At 48.0% G+C, this 22,135-nt stretch overlaps 1 protein-coding gene across 1 annotated transcript; it reads right to left on the bottom strand.

The window, feature by feature from the left end:
- Nucleotides 1–3,232: 3,232 nt before the first annotated feature.
- On the bottom strand, nt 3,233–8,949 carry LOC144480257 (tetranectin-like). Its single transcript, XM_078199567.1, has 3 exons — nt 8,623–8,949; nt 5,463–5,561; nt 3,233–4,428 (listed from the first exon to the last, which is right to left on the bottom strand). The coding sequence occupies exons 1-3, from the start codon at nt 8,729–8,731 to the stop codon at nt 4,028–4,030; spliced, it is 609 nt and encodes a 202-aa protein (XP_078055693.1). The 5' UTR covers nt 8,732–8,949; the 3' UTR covers nt 3,233–4,027.
- Between the last annotated feature and the right edge of the window lie 13,186 nt (nt 8,950–22,135).

The following is a 22,135-nucleotide window of genomic DNA, read 5'->3' as shown; positions in this document are numbered from 1 at the left end:
GGTATTCTGAAGAAAGAGACATCCTATCAAAGTTTTTCATCTTGCACTCATCAGGACAGCTCAAAAGAATTTTCAACTGTAAAAGTGAACAGCAATTTATACTGCAGGAGAGGAGAGTGCTGATTGGTTGGTAAGTGGACTCCCCATTGCCAGGGCGAATATTCTTGTTATGTCACTGTTGGAAAATTCTTGCCAGATACCCTCTTGAGTGCAGGAAGAAAAACTTCAACGGCATCTCTCTTTTTCAGCAATGTTCAATTCCGTACTACCAAACAACTATTCATTGGAGGGGAGAAGATGTGTGTCCATTTTATTTGATATTGTACCATTCCATTTCGGCAGGTGCATAGTAACTGAATCTGATTCACCTTAAGCTGCCTGCGAACCCATAACCCCCACGCTAACAGTGCACTGCGAGCTGTATGGAGCTTAATGGGATGCCACAGCTCACTGCTCTGACCTTTTCTTTCATTGCTCACTATGGGACCTCGAGTTTTGGATGTGAAATGTCCCAGTTTTCTGATGTTGAAGTTAAACATTCAAATACCACACTACCAGAAGGATGTGGAGGCTTTGGAGAGGGTACAGAAAAGATTTACCAACTTGGGCAGCACGGTGGCACAGTGGTTAGCACTGCTGCCTCACAGCGCCAGGGACCCGGGTTCAATTCCGGCCTCGGATCACTGTCTGTTTGGAGTCTGCACGTTCTCCCCGTGTCTGCGTGGGTTTCCTCTGGGTGCTCCGATTTCCTCCCACAGTCCAAAGATGTGCGGGTTAGGTTGATTGGCCATGTTAAATTGACCCTAGTGTCGGGGGGATTAGCAGGGTGAATAAGTGGGAATAGGGCCTGGGTGGGATTGTTGTCGGTGCAGACTCGATGGGCCGAATGGCCTCCTTCTGCACTGTGGGGATTCTATGATTCTATGTTGCCTGGTATGGAGGGCATTAGCTATGAGGAGAGGTGGGAGAAACTTGGTTTGTTCTCACTGGAGCGACGGAGGTTGAGGGGTGACCTGATAGAAGTCTACAAGATTATGAGGGGCATGGACAGAATGGATAGTCAGAAGCTTTTTCCTAGGGTGGAAGAGTCAATTACTGGGGGGCATAGGTTTAAGGTGCGAGGGGCAAGGTTTAAAGGAGATGTACGAGGCAAGTTTTTTACACAGAGGGTGGTGGGTACCTGGAAGGGGGAGATAGTGGAAGCAGGTACGATAGTGAGTTTTAAGGGGCGTATGGATAAATACATGAAAAGGATGGGGATAGAGGGATATGGTCCCCGCAAGGATAGGGGGTTTTAGTTCAGTCGGGCAGCATGGTCAGTTCAGGCTTGGAGGGCTGAAGGGCCTGTTCCTGTGCTGTAATTTTCTTTGTTCTTTGTTCTTTGTAAATGGGGCAGTGTAGAGGGAACTTGATTCCCTCTCTCAACCACTTAACCGGCCTTGGGGTACGGTACAAAGGCAAAATGGTGCAGATGATTGAAACCTGAAATAAAACCAGGCCTGGAGGCTTCTGTGGAGACAGAGTTTTTGGCTGGAATTCTCTGGCCATTCACGCCAGCGGGATTTTCTTGTCCTGCCAACAGCCTATCCCAGCACACGGGTTTCCTAGCAACGTGGGGTGCCTTCATTGGGAAATCCCATTGACAGTGACATCTCTAGAGAATCCCGTCACAAGCGCGCCACCTCCTGTCACCAAGAACCATGCGGCTGGGAGGCTGGAGAATCCTGCCCAATGTTTCACCTGAGCCGGGGTAAGTGGGAAATATAACCGACTATAAACAAGTGGAAGAGAGGAGTGTGGGAAGAAGAATAGAAGTCTGTGATAGGGTGGACGGCAAGAGAGATCAAATGGCAAAAGGTTTTATGTTGCAAAGCCACAGGCAATGATGAACGGAACCACTAAAGGTGTGGCCGGAGGAGATTTGGATGGCAGGACAGCTGACATCCGATGCAAAGTGAAAGGAACAAGCGGGGAAATGAGATAAAAAAAACCAAACCTGCGAAGAAGCACGAAACAATAAAGGAATAGAGGTCATGATTTAAAATGGTCGGATTCAATCTTGAGTCTAGAAGGCCCAGTCGAACAGTGAGGTGCTGTTCTTTAAGCTCGCATTGAGCTGCAGTGGAATGCGGTGGTCGGTCGCAGAGAGGTCAGCGGGTGTAAGGTGGAGAATTGAAATGTCGTGTATCAGATGTTGATGGGGAATACCTAATAAGGAAAATGGCCCCACTCCCTCAAACCAATATCTAATCTTCAACATGAATAGCTGGGTGTGCAGAACTAATTTCATAGTTTGCAGCTGATGCAAAATTCAGAAATGTAGTAAATAGTGAAAAAGATAGCTAACAGATTTCAGTGCACCTGGGCTGGTACACATAAGCAGGCGGGTGCAGTTTAACATGAAGAAGTATGATGTGACACATTTTGATCGGAAGACTGAGGAGAGAGACAGTGTGAAGCACATTCCGCAATCATAAATGAGGTGCAGGAACTAGAAGACCTGGGGGAGAGTGGGGGACGGGGGACGGGGGGGACGGGGACGGGGGGGGTGTTGGGGGGAGTTGGGTTGGTGGGGGTGGGGGGGAGAGTGGGAGAGGGGGTTGGGGGGATGGGGGGAATAGGGGGGCTGGAGGGGGTTGGGGGATGGGGGAGGGTAGGGGGGATGGGACTGGGAGATTGGGGACAGGGGCAGGGTGGATGGGGGGGCTGGAGGGGGTTGGGGGGTGGGGAGGGCAGTGGGGCGTTTGGGGGGGCTGGAGGGGGTTGGGGGGTGGGGGAATGGGGGCGGAGGGGTTGGGGGGTGGAGGAGGTTAGGGGTGGGGGATTGGGGGGTTGGGGGGGTGAGAGAGGGTGGGGTGGAGTGTGGGGGAGGTTAGGGGTGGGGGATGGTGGGTGGGAGGGTTTGGGGGGCAGGGGTGGAGGGGGCAGGGGAGGGGGTAGAGATGGGTAGGAGTGGGGAGATGGGGGAATGGGGGCGGGAGGTTGGGGGGTGGGGGGTGGGGGGGCAGGGACAGGGGGGTTTGGGGGGCAGGGATGGGGGTGGGGGGGGCGGGGAGTGCACCTCCACCTGCAGGGTTTGCATTGGTCGTGACGTCTGTCCCAGTTTCTACGAGTGGATGATAAAGTGGGCCATTTTGCTGATTAGTTACGGGCTCTGGCAAGGGTGTTTGGAAGGCTTCTTGCAACGGAAGAAAACTGGGGAAGGAATAAAATAAAGCAACTCTTCATTTTTGTATGAATCACTTTTATTTCTGGCCAGACGAATAGTTAGGGAAGTGTGTTTACAATCGTGCATTGCAAAGAAACTGAACATAGCCACAAAGCCAAGCAAACCACAAGCTCCTGAGTTAATCAATATTCCACACACATGTGCTGGAGTGTCGAAGCATGCTGACACAGGCCCCCACTGCCACCCCCCCCCCCCCCCTCCCCACTCCCGCCCCCTACCCTGCTCAGGTCCTGACCTCCTGCCTCATAAAATGCTCCAGTAATGAGTTCTGATTGGACAGGCCACTGCCTGTTACCAGGGGAACCCGTAGTGAACAAGCCCCATGGACAGATCAATTGATGATTCCCCCACGCTCCTCGTGGGGGATTATCACAGCCTGTTTCGGGATAGTAAAACCATCTAAGGAGCAGCCACGTGTTTATGAGCCATTTTTAGCTTGTTAGTGGCTTGGTGATATTGCGTGGTGAGGCACCGGGTGGACCTCCTTCTCCGGGGAGAGACAAGCGACGGGGGGAAGGGGGTTCCGTCGGACCTGCATCCAGACAGCTTGCGGGCAGCTGTGTGCGCGTACAGCACTGGTGGATCAAGCTCCTCACCCCTCTCTAACATCTCCAAAATGGAAACCCTACTAGATGGAAGATCCAGCATGGCTACAAAGTGAGGGAGCTGAAAATAGTCAATCTGTCCAATGATAAACTGCACCACTCGCAAGATATCTTCTCTGAAACATTAGCCCATTAAGCATTAGTAGCAAAACTAAACCAATCAGGCTACGCTTGAGGAGAAAGACTGAAACACTTAAGGAATAGTAAATTGACAAAAGTAACTCTTCTGAAGTCTACACGACTCATCAAGCCACTTGCCAATGGTCGATCCCGACAGCGCCACACAGTTGGCCCTTGTGCCACCATCCGGCTGCTTGCTCGTGTACGTCTCCCAGTTGGTGTAGTTGGCACCCTTGCCGGTCATGTCCACCCAGTCCCCCTCCACCGTGAGGTCGGTCATGCCCACCCAGATGTTGTGGTCGTCTCCCAGGGTCGCCCTGGCGTAGTCGTACAGGGCGTCATTCTCGTCATGGCTGAGTGGCGTGCTGAGGGTGCCCCCGTGCAGGATGCAGTCCTCGGCCGCCTCGTGGAAGCTCTTCTGCTCGGGCATCTTCAGGAAGCACTTCCTGTGGACTTTCACCCCTCGTAGGCAGACTGGACGGGGAGCAGGAAGGGTTGGAATGAATTAATGACATCGCAGTGACACATTTCTCAACACTCAACGTGGCTCCAGTTACATTGGATGGAGGAATTATTTTGTTTGTGACCCACAAACCACTATATATTGCACCATGTCTAGAATCAATACAGTGCAGAATGAGGCCATCCGGCCCATCAAGTCTGCACTGACCACAATCTCACCCAGGCCCTATCCCCGTTACCCCATATATTTACCCCGCTAATCCCTCTAACCTACGCATCCCGGGACACTAAGGGGCAATTTAGCATCGCCAATGCACATCTTTGAACTGTGGGAGGAAACCGGAGCACCCGGAGGAAACCCACGCAGATACAGGGAGAACATGCAAACATTCCAAGCTGGGAATCGAACCCGGGTCCCTGGAGCTGTGAGGCAGCAGTGCTAACCATCGTGCCACCATGCCGCCAGTTGCCGTAAGGTCATTGAAAGTCAACCCTGCCATGTGAGACCAACATTAGGTGGCAGCTCCCTTTCCCTGAAGGACTGCCATCAACCGGTTGAGATTTTACAACGGCTCACCCATTACATCCCTGTTGCCATCTCACAAGTCATGAGAATTATTGCATTTAGTTTTATTACTTCTCACCATGACAGGAAAAAAAGCCATATCTATCTCCTGGGTGACTATAACCTCCCCCCCCCCCCCCCCAAGTGCCCAATGACCCCCCCACACCCTTCCCCCCCCATCCCCTCTCGATCCTCCAACCCCTGACCTTTCCTGGAACCACAACACTTTGACTCCCCCCTGCAACCCTTTGAGAACCCTGACCCTCCAACATCAACCCCTCCCTATCCTCTGACTCCCCTGCCAACCCCCCAAATCCCACCCCAACAATCCAACTCCCCAATGCAAGGATATTCTTTCTTAAGAAAGGAGACTGAAACTGCACCCAGTACTCAAGGTGTGGCCTCACCATTGCCCTGCACAGGGCTAGCAGGCCCTAGCAGGGCTTCCCGACTTTTATATTCCATCCCCACCCCGTACTACCTGTCTGCAGGGCCTGATGTTCCTTCAGTACGGTCAGGTCTGCCTGGATTTGAGAAATCTGCGCCTTGATGTCTTGAATCATGCTTAACGTCACCAACGCTGAACAAAGATGAAGAACATGAAGTGAATGGTCAGGACACAAAACACTTGGCATGAATAAAATCAACCTCAAAGTTATGACCCAAAATGTTGTGTGATTTCAAGAAGAAATTAGATATAACTCCTGGGGATAAAAGGATTAAGGGATATGGGGGTAAAACGGGGTCAGGATATTGAATTTCTTTGATTTGATTTGATTTATTATTGTCACATGTATTAACATACAGTGAAAGCTATTGTTTCTTGCGCGCTATACAGACAAAGCATACCATTCATAGAGGAGGAAAGGAGAGAGTGAAGAATGTGGTGTTACAATCATAGCTAGGGTGTAGAGAAAGATCAACTTAATGCAAACTAAGTCCATTCAAAAGTCTGATAGCAGCAGGGAAGAAGCTGTTCTTGAGTCGATTGGTACATGACCTCAGACTTATGTATCTTTTTCCCGAAGGAAGAAGGTGGAAGAGAGAATGTCCGGGGTGCGTGGGGTCCTTAATTATGCTGGCTGCTTTGCTGAGGCAGTGGGAAGTGTAGACAGAGTCAATGGATGGGAGGCTGGTTTGCATGATGGATTGGGCTACATTTATGACCTTTCGTAGTTCCTTGCGGTCTTGGGCAGAACAGAAGCCAGACCAAGCTGTGATACAACCAGGAAGAATGCTTTCTGTGGTGCATCTGTAAAAGTTGGTGAGAGTCATAGCTGACATGCCAAATTTCCTTAGTCTTCTGAGAAAGTAGAGGCGTTGGTGGGCTTTCTTAACTATAGTGTCAGCATGGGGGGTACCAGGACAGGTTGATGGTGATCTGGACACCTAAAAACTTGAAGCTCTCGACCCTTTCTACTTCGTCCCCATTGTTGTAGACGGAGGCATGTTCTCCTTTACGTTTCCTGAAATTGATGACAATTCATGAATTTCATGATCAGCGTTGATCAAAATGAATGGCGGAGCAGGCTCGAAGGGCCGAATGGCCTACTCTTGCTTCTAGTTTCTATGTTTCTATGTTTTAATCAGCCATAGAGTCAAGGAAATGTTCACCCACAAAACATCATTAATACTGATACAGATCTTGACTATTGCTAGAACGAAAGGGACGCGCAGTCAAAGTTTTTAATCTTGCACTCATCAGGACAAATGCAAGAGTACCAAATTTCAAAGAGGGCAGCATTTCCCCCTTTGAAATTTGGCATTCTTGCATTTGTCCGGATGAGTGCAAGATGGAAAGCTTCAACAACATATCTTTTTCCAGCCGTGACATCCACTTATTCCGCTCCGTATTCTTTGGAGAGAAACGTTATGGCCAAGAGATTCCGGTTGTTCGCGCGGGTTTCGAGTGAAAACCAATGCACAAAGTCACAGAGTTTTAAACGCGGGTTGCGTTAAAGGTAAGACGTGTTTCTGTGTCCCAGCGCACAAGTTTAAAAAGAAAATGATGCTGGAGGGCAGACAAGACCTGAAAAAGCTACTCCCCAACACAAATCAATTAGTTTCTGCTATTCCTGCTCATTGAGGACTTACAAAATGGATCTAGTTTCTTTCGGCACAACAACATTGATACAAATAGGTGGGGTTATGGAGATAGGGCCTGGGTGGGATTGTTGTCGGTGCAGGCTCGATGGGCCAAATGGCCTCCTTCTGCACTGTGGGGATTCTATGATTCTTTTCTGCTTCAGATTCACTTGTCGTCAATAAAGTATTCAATATATTTCATGGCGATTATATTAATTTGTAACTGAGAACAAGCGTGATTAATAATGCAGATCACAACCACAGCCAGTACACAATTCACACGCTAGCAGTGTACCGATCAAATGAATGCAATTGCCTGTGATGTATAGAGAGACAAGAGAACGTTGAGCACAGGGGATGAATTGGGGCGGCACGGTGGCACAGTGGTTAGCACAGTGGTTAGCACTGCTGCCTCACAGTACCAGAGGACCCGGGTTCGATTCCCAGCTTGGGTCACTGTCTGTGTGGAGCCTGCACGTTCTCCCCGTGTCTGCGTGGGTTTCCTCCGGGTGCTCTGGTTTTCCCCCCACAGTCCAAAAAATGTGCTGGTTGGGGTGCATTGACCCGAACAGGTGCTGGACTGTGGCGACTAGGGGAATTTCACAGTGTTAAATGTAAGCCTTACTTGTGACTAATAAATAAACTTTAGAACATGAATTCCTGATTTAAGGTGGAGCTGTGAACTTTTATCACACAGTGCTTTGACAATGCATCTTCAAGTTTAATTCTTTTAAATCCAACATTGATTTCCCCACTCTCCCTCCTGTCGTGAGAATGGTGCATCACGCTGCCCCACACCAACACTGACCCCCCTCCACACCCTCCCCCCCCCACCACCCCACCCCACCCCCCCACGCCTTCTTCCAGACCCCGACTGAAGCTTACACATCTCGCTTGCTGAGAGTCCCGGCAATGAATGCTAGCAGCTATTTGATTCTAGTGGGCATCGCAATTCCATCCCTGCAGTGAATGCTAGTAGAGAGGCACAGTGGCACAGAGGTTAGCGCTGCTGCCTCAAAGTGACGGACCTGGATTCAATTCCGACCTTGGGTCACTGTCTGTGCGGAGTCTGCACCTCCTCCCCGTGTCTGTGTGGGTTTCCTCACACAGTTCAAAGTTGTGCAGGTTAGGTGGATTGGCCATGCGAAATTAGTGTCCCTAGATATGTAGGTTATGTGGATTGGCCATGGGAAATGTGTGGGGTTACAGGACAGGAGAGAGAGATAGAGAGAGAGACAGGGCAGGGGAGAGAGCCTGGTTAAGATACTCTATCAGAGAGTCAGTGCAGACTTGATGGGCTGAATGGCCACTTCTGCACTGCAGGGATTCTATAATTCTATGATTCTGGTGGGCATCGCGATTCCATCACTGCGCCCTCACAGCCAGAGGATGCTGAGGTCAGCTGATGCCTCCCTTGTTACTACCTCAGGGAGGTCAGCTCAGACCCAGGGACTGGCTCTGTCGACCTCCAGGTGGGTCAGTAACTGTAACCGGCACTGGGCAATCGAGGAAACCCACACGTGCCCCGAGCAAAAAGGACCAGATCCCCGGCGTACCTTTCTTTGGGGCTGCATTCTTCCTCGGCTTGGCGTTGGGTGACTGCTCACGGGTCTCCTGCAAGAGACACAGAACGAAGAGCACAAGGAAGGCTCCTCTCGGCTGCATGGTGTTGGAGGAGAGTGGAAGGGTTAGGAGCTGCGCTGCCCTGATTTATCCCAGAAACTGTGAAAAAAAATAATCAAAACCTGATGGCCAGTTAACCCATCCAAGGAGAAACGATTCCAGATCTCCAGTTCACAGTGCTGGCTGCCAAACACCCTTCCCAAGGCACAACTCCACCCATGTAAGACACGACATGCATCAGTTCTCATCCATCCATAATCATCTTTAAATTAAAAACAAACCACTGGTTTGGACCCCACCACGAGCAACTTGCCAATGATCCTGTCCAATCCAAACACACATCTGGGTGAATCAAAAGCTGATGTTCCACCGGGAATGCTGATGTTTGGTTTAATTTAACCAAAGGAAAGGAAGCAGGAGATACAGAGATTAAAATCAGGGTAGTGGGTGGGGTGGAAGGCAGGCAATCGAGGACAAAGAGTCAAATCTATTGAATCCAATTTGCAAAACAACAGAAGTTGCAAGTCTAAAATTTAAAACAAAACCTAGAATAAAATGGAGGCTCATCAGGGCAAAGAAGTGATTAACTTTGAGTTGATTTGGTTTATTATTGTCACATGTACAGGTATATCATGAAAAAACCGCAAGAAACTACAAAGGGTCGTGAGCAAAGCCCAGTCCATCATTCAAACCAGCCTCCCATCCACTGAGTCTGTCTACACTTCCCGCTGCCTCGGCAAAGCAGCCAGCATAATCTAGGACCCCATGCACCCCAGTTATACCCTCTTCCACACAATACTGACAAAGCATACCGTATATAGAACAGGAAAGGAGAGGGTGCAGAATGTAGTGTTACAGTCATAGCTACAGCCATGGTAAAGATCAACTTAATGCAAGGTAAGTCCACTCAAAAGTCTGACAGCAGCAGGGAAGAAGCTGTTCTTGAGTCAGTTGGTACATGACCTCAGACTTTTGTATCTTTTTCCCGACAGAAGAAGGTGGAAGAGAGAATGTCTGGGGTGCATGGGGTCCTTAATTATGCTGGCTGCTTTTCCGAGGCAACGGGAAGTGTAGACAGATTCAATGGATGGGAGGCTGTGATGGGCTGGGCTTTGTTCATTACCTTTTGTAGTTTCTTGCGGTCTTGGGCAGAGCAGGAGCCATACCAAGCTATGATACAACCAGAAAGGATGCTTTCTATGGCGTATCTGCAAATGTTGGTGAGAGTCATAATGGAAATGCCAAATTTCCTTCGCCTCCTGAGAGAGTAGAGGCGTTGATGGGCTTTCTTAACTATAGCATCGGCATGGGGAGACCAGGACTGGTTGTTGATGTAGACGCCTAGAAAGAAGCTCTCAACCATTTCCACTTCGATTAGCGATGGCCCTGCCATTGAATGGGATCTGAGGGGGATAGAATCCCTCAAAAGACAACAAGATCAAAGAGGGGCAGGTGGTGGTGGGCATGTATTTATTCTGAAAGCCTTATTCCTGGAGGGGCACAACTGAGAAATAAGGCAACGTGATAACCACCAGGACTTGAATGGGGAATCACTGATTGACCTCCCTGTAGGATTCATTGACTACGACCTCCCTGTTGATTGGTAATTAACTCACCAGGTGGAGGTTGTATACTGAGCCCTGTATAGAGCAGGCCCCTGAGTGGGTCCATCATTCCACTGTCCCGATTGAGACCTGTTTGTGTTCACCACAGGCTTGTGGTTTTTGCCTCACTTTACTTTGCGAAATAAAGCACTGTTCCCTGACAGCCGACTCCTGGAGTTATTGTAGACAATCAGGCAGGGTGGAGTGACAAAACACGATATAAGTACAACTCTTTTCATTACAGGAACATATAGGAAGAGTAGGCCATTCAGCCCCTCAAACCTATTCTGCCAGCTTGCAGTGAGGTCAGAGCTGATCTAGGAACAGAGGGCTTAGGAGTAAGGGAAGGCCAGTTGATATTTCGAACCTGCTCTGATCTCTGAACAGCCAGTCTGGCCAGCGACTTTCCGGCAATGCGAAGATTTACATCACTCAGGCGGGAGGCGCTGCTAACACCAGCGGTAAACATTCCCATTTTCCCACTGGCGGGGGAACTCAGAGTCCCCTCTCGAGATTCCCGCCCACTATGTCCAGATATGGTCTCCAGCATCCACTGTTCATAGAATCCCTGCAGTGCAGGAGGGGGCCATTCAGCTCATCGAGTCTGCACCGACAACAATCCCACCCAAGCCCTATCCTTGTAACCCCACATAATCACCATGACACTAAGTGGAAACCCCATCCAGACCTGTTCCCCGTAACCCCAAGTATTTACCCCACTAATCCCCCTAACCTACACAGCCTGGGACACGAAGGGTCAATTTAGCATGGCTAACCCGCACATCTTTGGACTACTTTCTGGGGGTCAAATGTCCGCACTTCTAACCAACCTTTGCATGGAGAAGGGTTTCCTGACCTCTCTCCTGCAAAGTCTGGTTCTGATTTTAACCTGAGATCCTCTTGTCTTAGAGCCCCCCATCAGTGGGAAGATTGCCTCTCCAGCGTCCCTATCAAATGCATTCAGAATCCTACAATCCTCAATCCTTATGAATGTGTCAATGAGAGCAGACCTTTGGCATCAGTTAAGGCTGCTCTTGCCCAGACCCAAAATCCACAGCGCGCACCCCAGCAAGGGTCAGGACCCCTGGACAGCAGTCGGGAGTTTAGTAACCTCCCACCTTGCTCAAAGGCACGGAGTTTAATTACTGAGGTCAGTAGGGTTAGCACAAACCAGGAATCAAACTTATAAAAGCTGTGCATCTCTAACAGAATTTGACCACACAGGAAGAGGCCATTTGGCCCATTCTTTCTGTATGCTGGCCCTTTGAAAGATAGGCCCAGTTTCATCCCACTCCCCTGCCTTCTCCCCATATCCTTGCAAGTTAATACTGATGAAATAACCTGAACCTTAAACGTTAACTCTGTTCCTCTCTCCACAGATGCTGATTTAACCGCTGACCATTTGCACTATTTTCCCGGTTTTATTCCAAGCTAGGGGTTTTTTCCAATGACCTGTTGTGGGGATACTCAGGGTGGAGCCAACCCCTTGTAGATTCAAGCACTTATTGAATCATACTTATTGAAACCATCTACTGCAATGGCTGGAGTTTCACATATTTTCATAGAATCATAGAGTCCCTACAGTGGGGAAGGAGGCCATTTGGCCCATTGAGTCTGCACCGACCACAATCCCACCCAGGCCCCATCTCCGTAACCCCCTGCTAAACCCTTACCACTAAGGGTCAATTTATCATGGCCAATCGGCCTAACCCACACATCTTTGAACTGTGGGAGGAAACCGGAGCACCCGGAGGAAACCCACGCAGACACGGGGAGAATGTGTAAATTCCTCACGGACAGTGACCCAAGGCCGGAATTGAACCTGGGTCCCTGGCGCTGTGAGGCCGCAGTGCTAACCCGCTGTGCCACCGTGGCCGCCCGTTATTATACTTCCTCGCACCCAGCACCTTTCCCCAAAATAGTTGCACCGATAAAAGTGTCAAATGTTTGGAATGTTATTGTCAGCCTGGTTAGCAGATTGGATGGATTTGTGTGACTCCGTGATATCCCAGCTATGGAGTGCAAGCAGTGAGCTTCAGAATGTTCGAGAAAAGTATCCACCTGTTGTTTCAGCAGCTGTGTGTCTTTAGTTACACTGGTCTCCAGCCAGCTCAAGATGTGGCAGCCCTTCAGCAACAGAAAGTGAGGAGCAAAGCAAGAACATCGAGTTTCTGATTACCTCAGTCTGTCCTCACATGACCGCAATGTCCATCCTCTGCTGACCAGGCATTTCCATTTTTTGTGGAAAAAAACATTCTGCTTAAGAATAGCTCCACTGTTTGCCAGTGTGGTAGCGCGGTCCCTTTAAAGGGGCGATCCTTCCTACTATTCACCCCTCAATTAACAACAACAACAAGCTGGTTACCTGGTGATGATCACATAATGGGAGCTTGCTGGGCGCAGATCAGCTGCCGAGAATCCTACGTTACAACAGTGACTCCACCTCACGGTGGCACAGTGGTTAGCGCTGCTACCTCACAGCGCCAGGGACCCGGGTTCGATTCCAGCCCCGGGTCATTGTCCGTGTGGAATTTGCATGTTCTCCCCATGTCTGCATGGGTTTCTTCCGGGTGCTCCGGTTTCCTTGCACAGTCCAAAGATGTGTGGGTTAGGTTGATTGGCCATGCTAAATTGCCTCTTAGTGTCAGGGGGATTAGCAGAGTAAATATGTGGGGTTACCGGAATAGGGCCTGGGTGGGATGGTGGTCGGTGCAGACTCGATGGGCCGAATGGACTCCTTCTGCACTGTAGGGATTCTAAGATATTGGGTGGTCGTGAAAAGCGCTATATAAGTGCAAATCGTTCTTTCAATTGCCCAACTGAGATGGGAAACTCAGTCACAAAAACAGAAAATGCTGGAAAATCTCAGCAGGTTTGACAGCCTCTGTGGAGAGAGAACAGAGCCAACAGAGCTGGATAACCGTTTGTCAGAGCTTCATCCAGACTCGAAACGTCGGCTCTATTCTCTCTCAGTAAGAAGTTTAACAACACCAGGTTAAAGTCCAACAGGTTTATTTGGTAGCAAAAGCCACACAAGCTTTCGGAGCTGCAAGCCCCTTCTTCAGGTGAGTGGGAATTCTGTTCACAAACAGGGCATATAAAGACACAAACTCAATTTACATGAATAATGGTTGGAATGCGAATACTTACAACTAATCAAGTCTTTAAGAAACAAAACAATGTGAGTGGAGAGAGCATCAAGACAGGCTAAAAAGATGTGTATTGTCTCCAGACAAGACAGCCAGTGAAACTCTGTGGGGGTTACAAATAGTGTGCCATGAACCCAATATCCCGGTTGAGGCCGTCCTCGTGTGTGCGGAACTTGGCTATCAGTTTCTGCTCCGCGACTCTGCGCCGTCGTGTGTCGCGAAGGCCGCCTTGGAGAACGCTTACCCGAATATCAGAGGCCGAATGCCCGTGACCGCTGAAGTGCTCCCCAACAGAAAGAGAACAGTCTTGCCTGGTGATTGTCGAGCGGTGTTCATTCATCCGTTGTCGCAGCGTCTGCATAGTTTCCCCAATGTACCATGCCTCGGGACATCCTTTCTTGCAGCGTATCAGGTAGACAACGTTGGCCGAGTTGCAAGAGTGTGTACCGTGTACCTGGTGGATGGTGTTCTCACGTGAGATGATGGCATCTGTGTCGATGATCCGGCACGTCTTGCAGAGGTTGCTGTGGCAGGGTTGTGTGGTGTCGTGGTCACTGTTCTCCTGAAGGCTGGGTAGTTTGCTGCGGACAATAGTCTGTTTGAGGTTGTGCGGTTGTTTGAAGGCAAGAAGTGGGGGTGTGGGGATGGCCTTGGCGAGATGTTCGTCTTCATCAATGACATGTTGAAGGCTCCGGAGGAGATGCCGTAGCTTCTCCGCTCCGGGGAAGTACTGGACAACGAAGGGTACTCTGTCCACTGTGTCCTGTGTTTGTCTTCTGAGGAGGTCGGTGCGGTTTATCGCTGTGGCGCGTTGGAACTGTTGATCAATGAGTCGAGCGCCATATCCTGTTCTTATGAGGGCATCTTTCAGCGTCTGGAGGTGTCTGTTGCGATCCTCCTCATCCGAGCAGATCCTGTGTATACGGAGGGCTTGTCCGTAGGGGATGGCTTCTTTAACGTGTTTAGGGTGGAAGCTGGAGAAGTGGAGCATCGTGAGGTTATCCGTGGGCTTGCGGTATAGTGAGGTGCTGAGGTGACCGTCCTTAATGGAGATGCGTGTGTCCAAGAATGCAATCGATTCCGGAGAGTAGTCTATGGTGAGTCTGATGGTGGGATGGAACTTGTTGATGTCATCATAGAGTTGTTTCAGTGATTGTTCACCATGTTCCGCACACACGAGGACGGCCTCAACCGGGATATTGGATTCATGGCACACTATTTGTAACCCCCACAGAGTTTCACTGGCTGTCTTGTCTGGAGACAATACACATCTTTTTAGCCTGTCTTGATGCTCTCTCCACTCACATTGTTTTGTTTCTTAAAGACTTGATTAGTTGTAAGTATTCGCATTCCAACCATTATTCATGTAAATTGAGTTTGTGTCTTTATATGCTCTGTTTGTGAACAGAATTCCCACTCACCTGAAGAAGGGGCTTGCAGCTCCGAAAGCTTGTGTGGCTTTTGCTACCAAATAAACCTGTTGGACTTTAACCTGGTGTTGTTAAACTTCTTACTGTGTTTACCCCAGTCCAACGCCGGCATCTCCACATCATGTCTATTCTCTCTCCACAGAGGCTGTCAAACCTGCTGAGAATTTCCAGCATTTTTTTGTTTTTGTTTCAGATTCCAGCATCCGCAGTATTTTGCTTTTATATAAGGAACTCAGTAACTGCTCAGGACATGAAGTGCCCTCGCTCCAAAAAGACCATCCTTTAGGGAGTATGTCAATGCAGCAGGAATTTATTAGAATGGTACCACAAATGGGGGACTTCCGTTACGTGGGGAAAAGAGACAAGGCTGGGTTAGTTCTCCTTAGAACAGAGAAGATTAAGGGGAAGATCTGATGGAGGTTGAAAGGTTTGGTAGAGTAAATAAGAGGAAACTGTTTTCATTGGCAGAGGGTTCGAATCCCGCCACGGCAAATGGTGGAATTTGAATTCAGTAAAAAATACCTGAAATTAGCAATCTACTGATGACCATGAAAGCATTGTTGATTGTCGGGAAAATCCATCTGGTTCACTAATGTCCTTAAGGGAAGGAAATCTACCATCCTTACTTGGTCAGGCCTTTATGTGACTCCAGATCCACAGCAATGTGGTTGACTCTGAACTGCCCTCCGAACAAGGACAATTAGGGATGGCCACGTGACCAGGCTGGAACCAATGGAATGCGAGCTGCAAACCTGGGCGAATCAGGAGAAAGGGCGCACATCCCCTGAAGCTGGAAGGCTTCCACTGGAGTCAGGACATTGATGGGAGTAGATTTATTATTGTCACATGTATCAGGATGCAGTGTCAGGGGGGATTATCAGGGTAAATACGTGGGGTTACGGGGATAGGGCCTGGTTGGGATTGTTGTCAGTGCAGGCTCAAATGGGCCGAATGGCCTCCTGCACTGCAGGAATTCTATGATTCTTGTACGCTATACAGACAAAACATACTGTTCATAGAGTACGTAGGAGAGAAGGAAAGGAGAAGGTGTAGAATATAGTGTTGCAGTTATAGATAGGGTGAGGAGAAAGATCAGCTTAATATAAGGTAGGTCCATTCAAGAGTCAGATAGCAGCAGTTATAGATAGGGTGAGGAGAAAGATCAGCTTAATATAAGGTAGGTCCATTCAAGAGTCAGATAGCAGCAGGGAAGAAGCTGTTCTTGAGTCGGTTGGTACGTGACCTCAGACTTTTGTATCTTTTTGTATTTTGTGTGAGTGGATCTGTGCAGTTGTGCTGTAAAACCCTTAGTTGTTCTCCTCGGTCAATAAATCCTTTAGTTTGTTACTTGTCACATCGAATCGTCTCGAGTTCTTACAGAGAGGAAGCTTTACCTGCAGCTTCCTGCTCCTTACACCATCACCTTGGTCCGTGTGATACTATACCCTGTAACTATTGTGTAACCTTGTACCCCATCCTGAGTGGGAACCAAAATAAGGTTGCAGTTGTGTGGGACTATGCAGTTAGACACTTCGACATTCGCATTTTAAAAGGCAGGTTTGACCGAGTAGTTTGCGTCTCTCTGCACCCACCACCACCAATTATGTTTTAACCCCTGAATTTTGTAAAACTCTAATTTCTCTTCTCTCTTTTCTTCAGCGGGTCAGTAGAGGCCTTTCACTTGGCTGGAGAGAATGGATCAAGTGTTCTCCACTCAGGTTGCTGCTACTTTGAAATTGCCACTAGGTGGTGGGGATGAGTCTCTCAGAGGGCCCCTGACTTCCTAAAGGGAAGGCACCCACCTTCATCTACCTGTTCCACCACAATTATGGCTCAGTTGGTAGCATTCCCGCCTCTGAGTCACGAGGTTCAAATCCCACACACACCAAGGCTGAAGCGTAAAAATCACCATAGTGCAGTGCTGAGGGGGTGCTGCACTGTCAGAGGTGCTGTCTTTCAGATATGAAACCAAGGCACACGTGTGCCTGCTCTGGAGAATGCATGACACTACGTTGAAAAGCGGTGAAGTGTCCTGGCCAATATTCACCCCTCCATCAACACAAAAAAACCCAGCCAGGATCACATTGCTGTTTGTGTCCTCGAACTAACCATCTGCGGTGAGGAAGAACTTCTTCACTCAGAGACTTGTGAACCTGTGAAATTCTCTGCCACAGAAAGCTGTTGGGGCCAGTTGGTTAGATATGTTCAAGAGGGAGCTGGAAGCGGCCCTTGCGGCTAAAGGGATCAAGGGGTATGGACAGAAAGAGGAAGTGGGATACTGAAAGTGCATGATCAGCCATGATGATATTGGATAGTGGTGCAGGCTCGAAGGGCCGAATGTCCTACTCCTATTTTTTATGTTTCTATGTTTCAGCTGCTTCCTTCCACTTTAAGCTCAGATGTGGGGAGCCCATGACACTGTTTCAAAGGGCAATTACCCCTGGTGTCCTTCAATCAACAGCACTAAAAAAAAATTAACCTGCCATTATCACTTGTTTGCTGGTGGGATCTTGCTGTGCACAAAATTGGCTCCTGCATTTCGTGCTGACAAGGCTCCTTTCCCTTCTCATCGCACACCGTTCGTGACCTCAGGGGAACCCAAAACACTTTGCAACTAACAAAGTGGTTCTGAAGAGTAGTCACTCTTGTAATGTAGGTAATCCAGGCGCCATTTTGTGCACACCAAGCTCCAACAAACAACCAAGTGATAATGGCTGCTTCATCTTATTTTGATGATGTTGACTGAGGGGTGAGTATTGGCCAGGGCACTAGGGGTGACTGCCCTTTGAAATAGTGTCATGGGCTCCCCACATCTGACTTTAAGGTGGAAGGAAGGTTATTGATGAAGCAGCTGAAGATGGCCGAGGACACTACCCCGAGGAACTTCTGTAGCAATACCCTGGGACTTGAGATGATTGACCTCCAACAACCACAACCACCTTCCTTTGTGCTATGTACGACAACAACCGGGGGACAGATGCCCCGCCAGTGATTCCCATTGTTAGTCACCCCTGGACTTTCTGTAAGCTTCCAACAAGGTGCCACACGAGAGTCTCAGGGCAAAGGTCAGCATTTGTGCAATCTGGGGGTCATGTAGCCAAAGATCGCTGCAAAGTAAAAGGCAGAAGGTAGGAGTCAAGTTTTCATGTAGAACGTGGAATCCTGCGAACATGCTGGGATCACTGTAGATTGGACTTTTTTTACATTCATTCATGGAATGTGGGCGGCGCTGGCTGGGCCAACATTTATTGCCCATCCCTGAGGGTAGTTAAGAGTCAACCACATTACTGCAGGTCTGGAGTCACATGTAGGCCAGACCAGGTAAGGACAGCAGATTTCCTTCCCTTAAAGGACATTAGTGAACCGGATGGGTTTTACAACGATTGACAATGGTTTCATGGTCATCATTAGACTTTTAATTCCATATTTAGTATTGAATTCAAATTTCACCATCTGTCGTGGTGGGATTTGAACCCTGGTCCCCAGAGCATGACCCTGGGTGGATTACTAGTCCAGCGATAATGCCACTATGACACTACCTCCCCTTGGGAATTGGGAAAACGAGGTTGAAATTTGTGGATGATACCAAATTGAAGGGTAGAGCAGATAATGTGAAAAATGTTCCCAGAATTCAGGAAGATATTCTTCCACAGTGGGTGGATAGATGACAAACATAATTCAATATGGCAGAATGTGTGGTTGCCTTGTACCCTACGGCTTCCTCTATGCCATTCGATATTGGTCTGGTTGCTTCGAGTGATATTCCATGTCAATCAGACTTGCAAGGTTGCTAAGGCTGTCTAAAACTTTTCCAAAACCATCCTTAGCTGTTTGAAAATTGGGAGATAAACAGCGTGAATCGTAATGTGGCTAGATTTGCAATCTCGCTACGGTCAGAGTTAATATCGCTTGCTGCCGTTTAGCCATCCCCATGTAAAAATCACTCCATTAATCATAACACCTATTTGTTGGTCTAAGGTCTTATGTAAGCAGAAGTTTCAGCTGGCTGGCTGTCGGGAACGTATTGGGCAATATTTTCCTACACCCATCGCGCAGACTATAATAGATCCCATATGCATTTAATAACACATTAAACAAAACATTACGGATACAGATTAGAACGCTTATTCTTCAGAGGCTATCAATGGATAGGAATGAAGGGGGGAATTGAATCCAGCTTACTTTATGGATATGGCAACTATCCTTAAAAGTTCCACTCAGCGTTCCAACATCTGCAGCCCTAGAAACAGCGACAACAAATATTGCATTTCCTTTTCAGCTTCATTTTTCTTCTCTTCCCCCCCCCACCCCCCACCCCCAGGGCATTCATTATTTGCAATAAAGTGATGGAAAAAAACCAACCAATTGTTAGGCCCCCGTTGTGGGTATTAACCCGAGCAGTTGCATATCTTCCTTCCCAGTGTTTTCACAGACAGAGGCTGAGGGGTGACCTGATCGACGTCTACAAAATTATGAGAGTCATAGACAGGGTGGATAGTCAGAGGCTTTTCCCCCAGGGTGGAAGTGCCAATTACAAGGAGGCACAGGTTCGAGGTGAGGGGGGGAAATTTTAAGGGAGATGTGCGGGGGAAAGTTTTTCACGCAGAGTGGTGGGTGCCTGGCACGCACTGAGGAGGTGGTGGAAGCAGGCACATTAGCAACATTTAAGAGGCATCTGGATGGGTACAGGAATAGGGTCTTCCCTCTTTTTTTCCCCCTCAGGGCATGCCTTACTTGCAAAAAGGGATGGAAAAAAACAACCAAAAAGGGCAGGTTTCTTTTAGTTTAGTTAGGGCATCATGGTCGGCACGGGCTTGGAGGGCCGAAGGGCCATTTCCTTGCTGTACTTTCCTTTGTTCACAATGCACAGCAACGTACCATGGAATCCCCATAGTGCAGGAAGAGGCCATTTGGCCCATCAAATCCACACCGACTCTCCGAAAGAACATCTCACCCAGGAGTATGTTGTTAAGGAGGTTTGTTGTATTGGAACATTTCATATCGTTGTTAATGTTTATACAATATGAGTGTTTCATTTTTCTTGTTTATAATTGGTAAAAGTTATTGCTATATGTTATCTGTATTCTTAAATAAACTTTGTTTGATAAAAGCTCCCTTGTGGGTCACTTGAATCATACCTGAAGTGAAACATCTCATGCTCACCCTAGCCAAATTCAAATTGCAAAAGTTTTGATCCAGGCGGACTTCATAAAACACTTTGGAGTTTTTGACCTGAATTATAACAGTTTGTGCTTTTAGCAGTTGCTGAATGATGCTTTTGTTGCCTTTTTAAAGTTCTGGTAGGGAACTGAATAATCGATATTCTATTTATTCATGTATTTTAAGTCCAATAAAGCCAGTTAATTGGTTTACAAATAGGCTGTATCTTACAAAATGTACACCGTGGCACATGAGGCAACGCAGCCAATAAATTAACGGGTCCCATGTTACTGACCCTGCTTAATTAGATATTGGATAATAAAGATATCTTTTGGATAGTAAGGTGATAAGTGTGCCTGGTGACACTCAAACTGAAAGAATACCTTCTGTGAACGTTTTTCAGACATACAAATATAAGTACATATTAGGAGCAGGAATGGGCCATTCAGCCCCTCAAGGCTGCTGTCATTCAATAAGAACATGGCTATTCTGACTGTAGCCTCAATGTTACTTCCCTGCCTATCCCTGAAACCCTCTGACACCCTTGTTAGTCAAGAATCTATCTACCCATCTGCCTTAAAAATATTCAATGACCCCGCTTCCATTGTTCTCTAAGAGTTCTACAGACTAATAACTGTCCGAGAGAAAATATTTTCCATCTTGGCCTGAAATGGGGGACCCCTTTCCTCATAAGACAGTCCGTTCATCCCTGGAATCAGACAAGTGAATCATGCCCCAACTGCTCCTAATGCAATTATGTCCTTCCTGAAACGAGACCAAAATGTACACACTATTCTAGATGTGGTTGCACCAATATCCTGTACAACAGTAGCAAAACTTCCCAACTTTTATATTTAAATTTCTTGCAATAGTCAACAACATTCCAGTTGCCTTCCTAGTCACTTGCATGCTAACATTTTGTGGTTCGTGTCTCAGGACACCCAGATCCCTCTGTACCTCGGAGTTATGCAATCTCTCCATTTCAATAACGTCGGGAAAAACCTATCTGGTTCATTAATGTCCTTTAGGGAAGGAAATCTGCCATCCTTAGCCGGTCTGGCCTACATGATACCAGAGCCCTTGGGCAACTAGAAATGAGCAATAAATGCTGGCCAGCCAACGCACCCATGCCATAGATTCATAGAATCCCGACAGTGCAGGAGGCCATTTGGTCCATTGAGTCTGCACCGACCACAATCCCACACAGGCCTTTTTCCCATAACCCCATACATTTACCCTAGCTAGTCCCCCTGACACTAAGGGGCAATTTAACATGGTCAATCCACTTAACATGCACATATTTGGAGTGTGGGAGGAAACCAGAGCACCCAGAGGAAACCCACGCAGAAATGGGAAGAATGCGCAAACGCCACACAGACAGTGACCCAAGCCGGGAATCGAACCCAAGTCCTTGACACTGTGAGGCAGCAGTGCTAACCACTGTGTCACCGTGCCACCCCAATGTCCCACAAATGAATTTTAAAAAAGTTTTTCTATTCTTCCTGCCTTGGGACAATGGATATGGTAAACATAATTAGGGCAATGAAATTATGCATATTGAACAGTACAACAGACCATGATTAAGACGGCTCACTCTACACTGCCATCAGATGTAACCTTCATTACTCAAACAATGTCCTCATTCGATGCTATGACAGAGGGCAGAAAGATCAATTAGTCAGGGAGAAGAGAATGGATTGAGAGGCATCTTGAATTGGAAGAATATCCTTTCACCCAAGGGCACAGTTTAAGAAGTTGGCAATGACCAAGCCAACAAATATCTGTTACAGAAGAATCCCGTGATTTAAGAGCTTAGGGATATTTGAGTGGGAGTGACTCCAAATCCCAAAATTAGCCTTCCGATGCAGAATCTGGCACAGCAGTCCACAAGGATAAGTGTGGGATGTAAAGTCACGCTGATGTGAGCCTGACCTATTTCATAAGCAGATGTATTTATGTTAGAGGCAAGTGCGCTTAATGAGACTTTTCATTAATGGGGGGGGGGGGGGCGCGGAGTACAGTTTGTTTCCAAATTACTGCATGAAATGGACACAATATTTTGCTTTTACCTGTAATTTATTACAGGGAAAGTATTGAAACTTC

This window comes from Mustelus asterias, chromosome 2 (assembly GCF_964213995.1).
Source record: "Mustelus asterias chromosome 2, sMusAst1.hap1.1, whole genome shotgun sequence".
NCBI lineage: Eukaryota > Metazoa > Chordata > Chondrichthyes > Carcharhiniformes > Triakidae > Mustelus > Mustelus asterias.
Note: the sequence above shows the minus strand (reverse complement) of the source record. Positions and strands in the feature narration are given on the sequence as shown.

Coding starts and splice junctions, on each gene's coding strand:
- LOC144480257 (XM_078199567.1), bottom strand. CDS start 8,731: ATGCAGCCGAGAGGAGCCTTCCTTGTGCTCTTCGTTCTGTGTCTCTTG. Junction 5,562..8,622: donor GAATGCAGCCCCAAAGAAAG/GTACGCCGGGGA, acceptor ATCTTTGTTCAG/CGTTGGTGACGTTAAGCATG. Junction 4,429..5,462: donor ACATCAGGCCCTGCAGACAG/GTAGTACGGGGT, acceptor CTCCCCGTCCAG/TCTGCCTACGAGGGGTGAAA.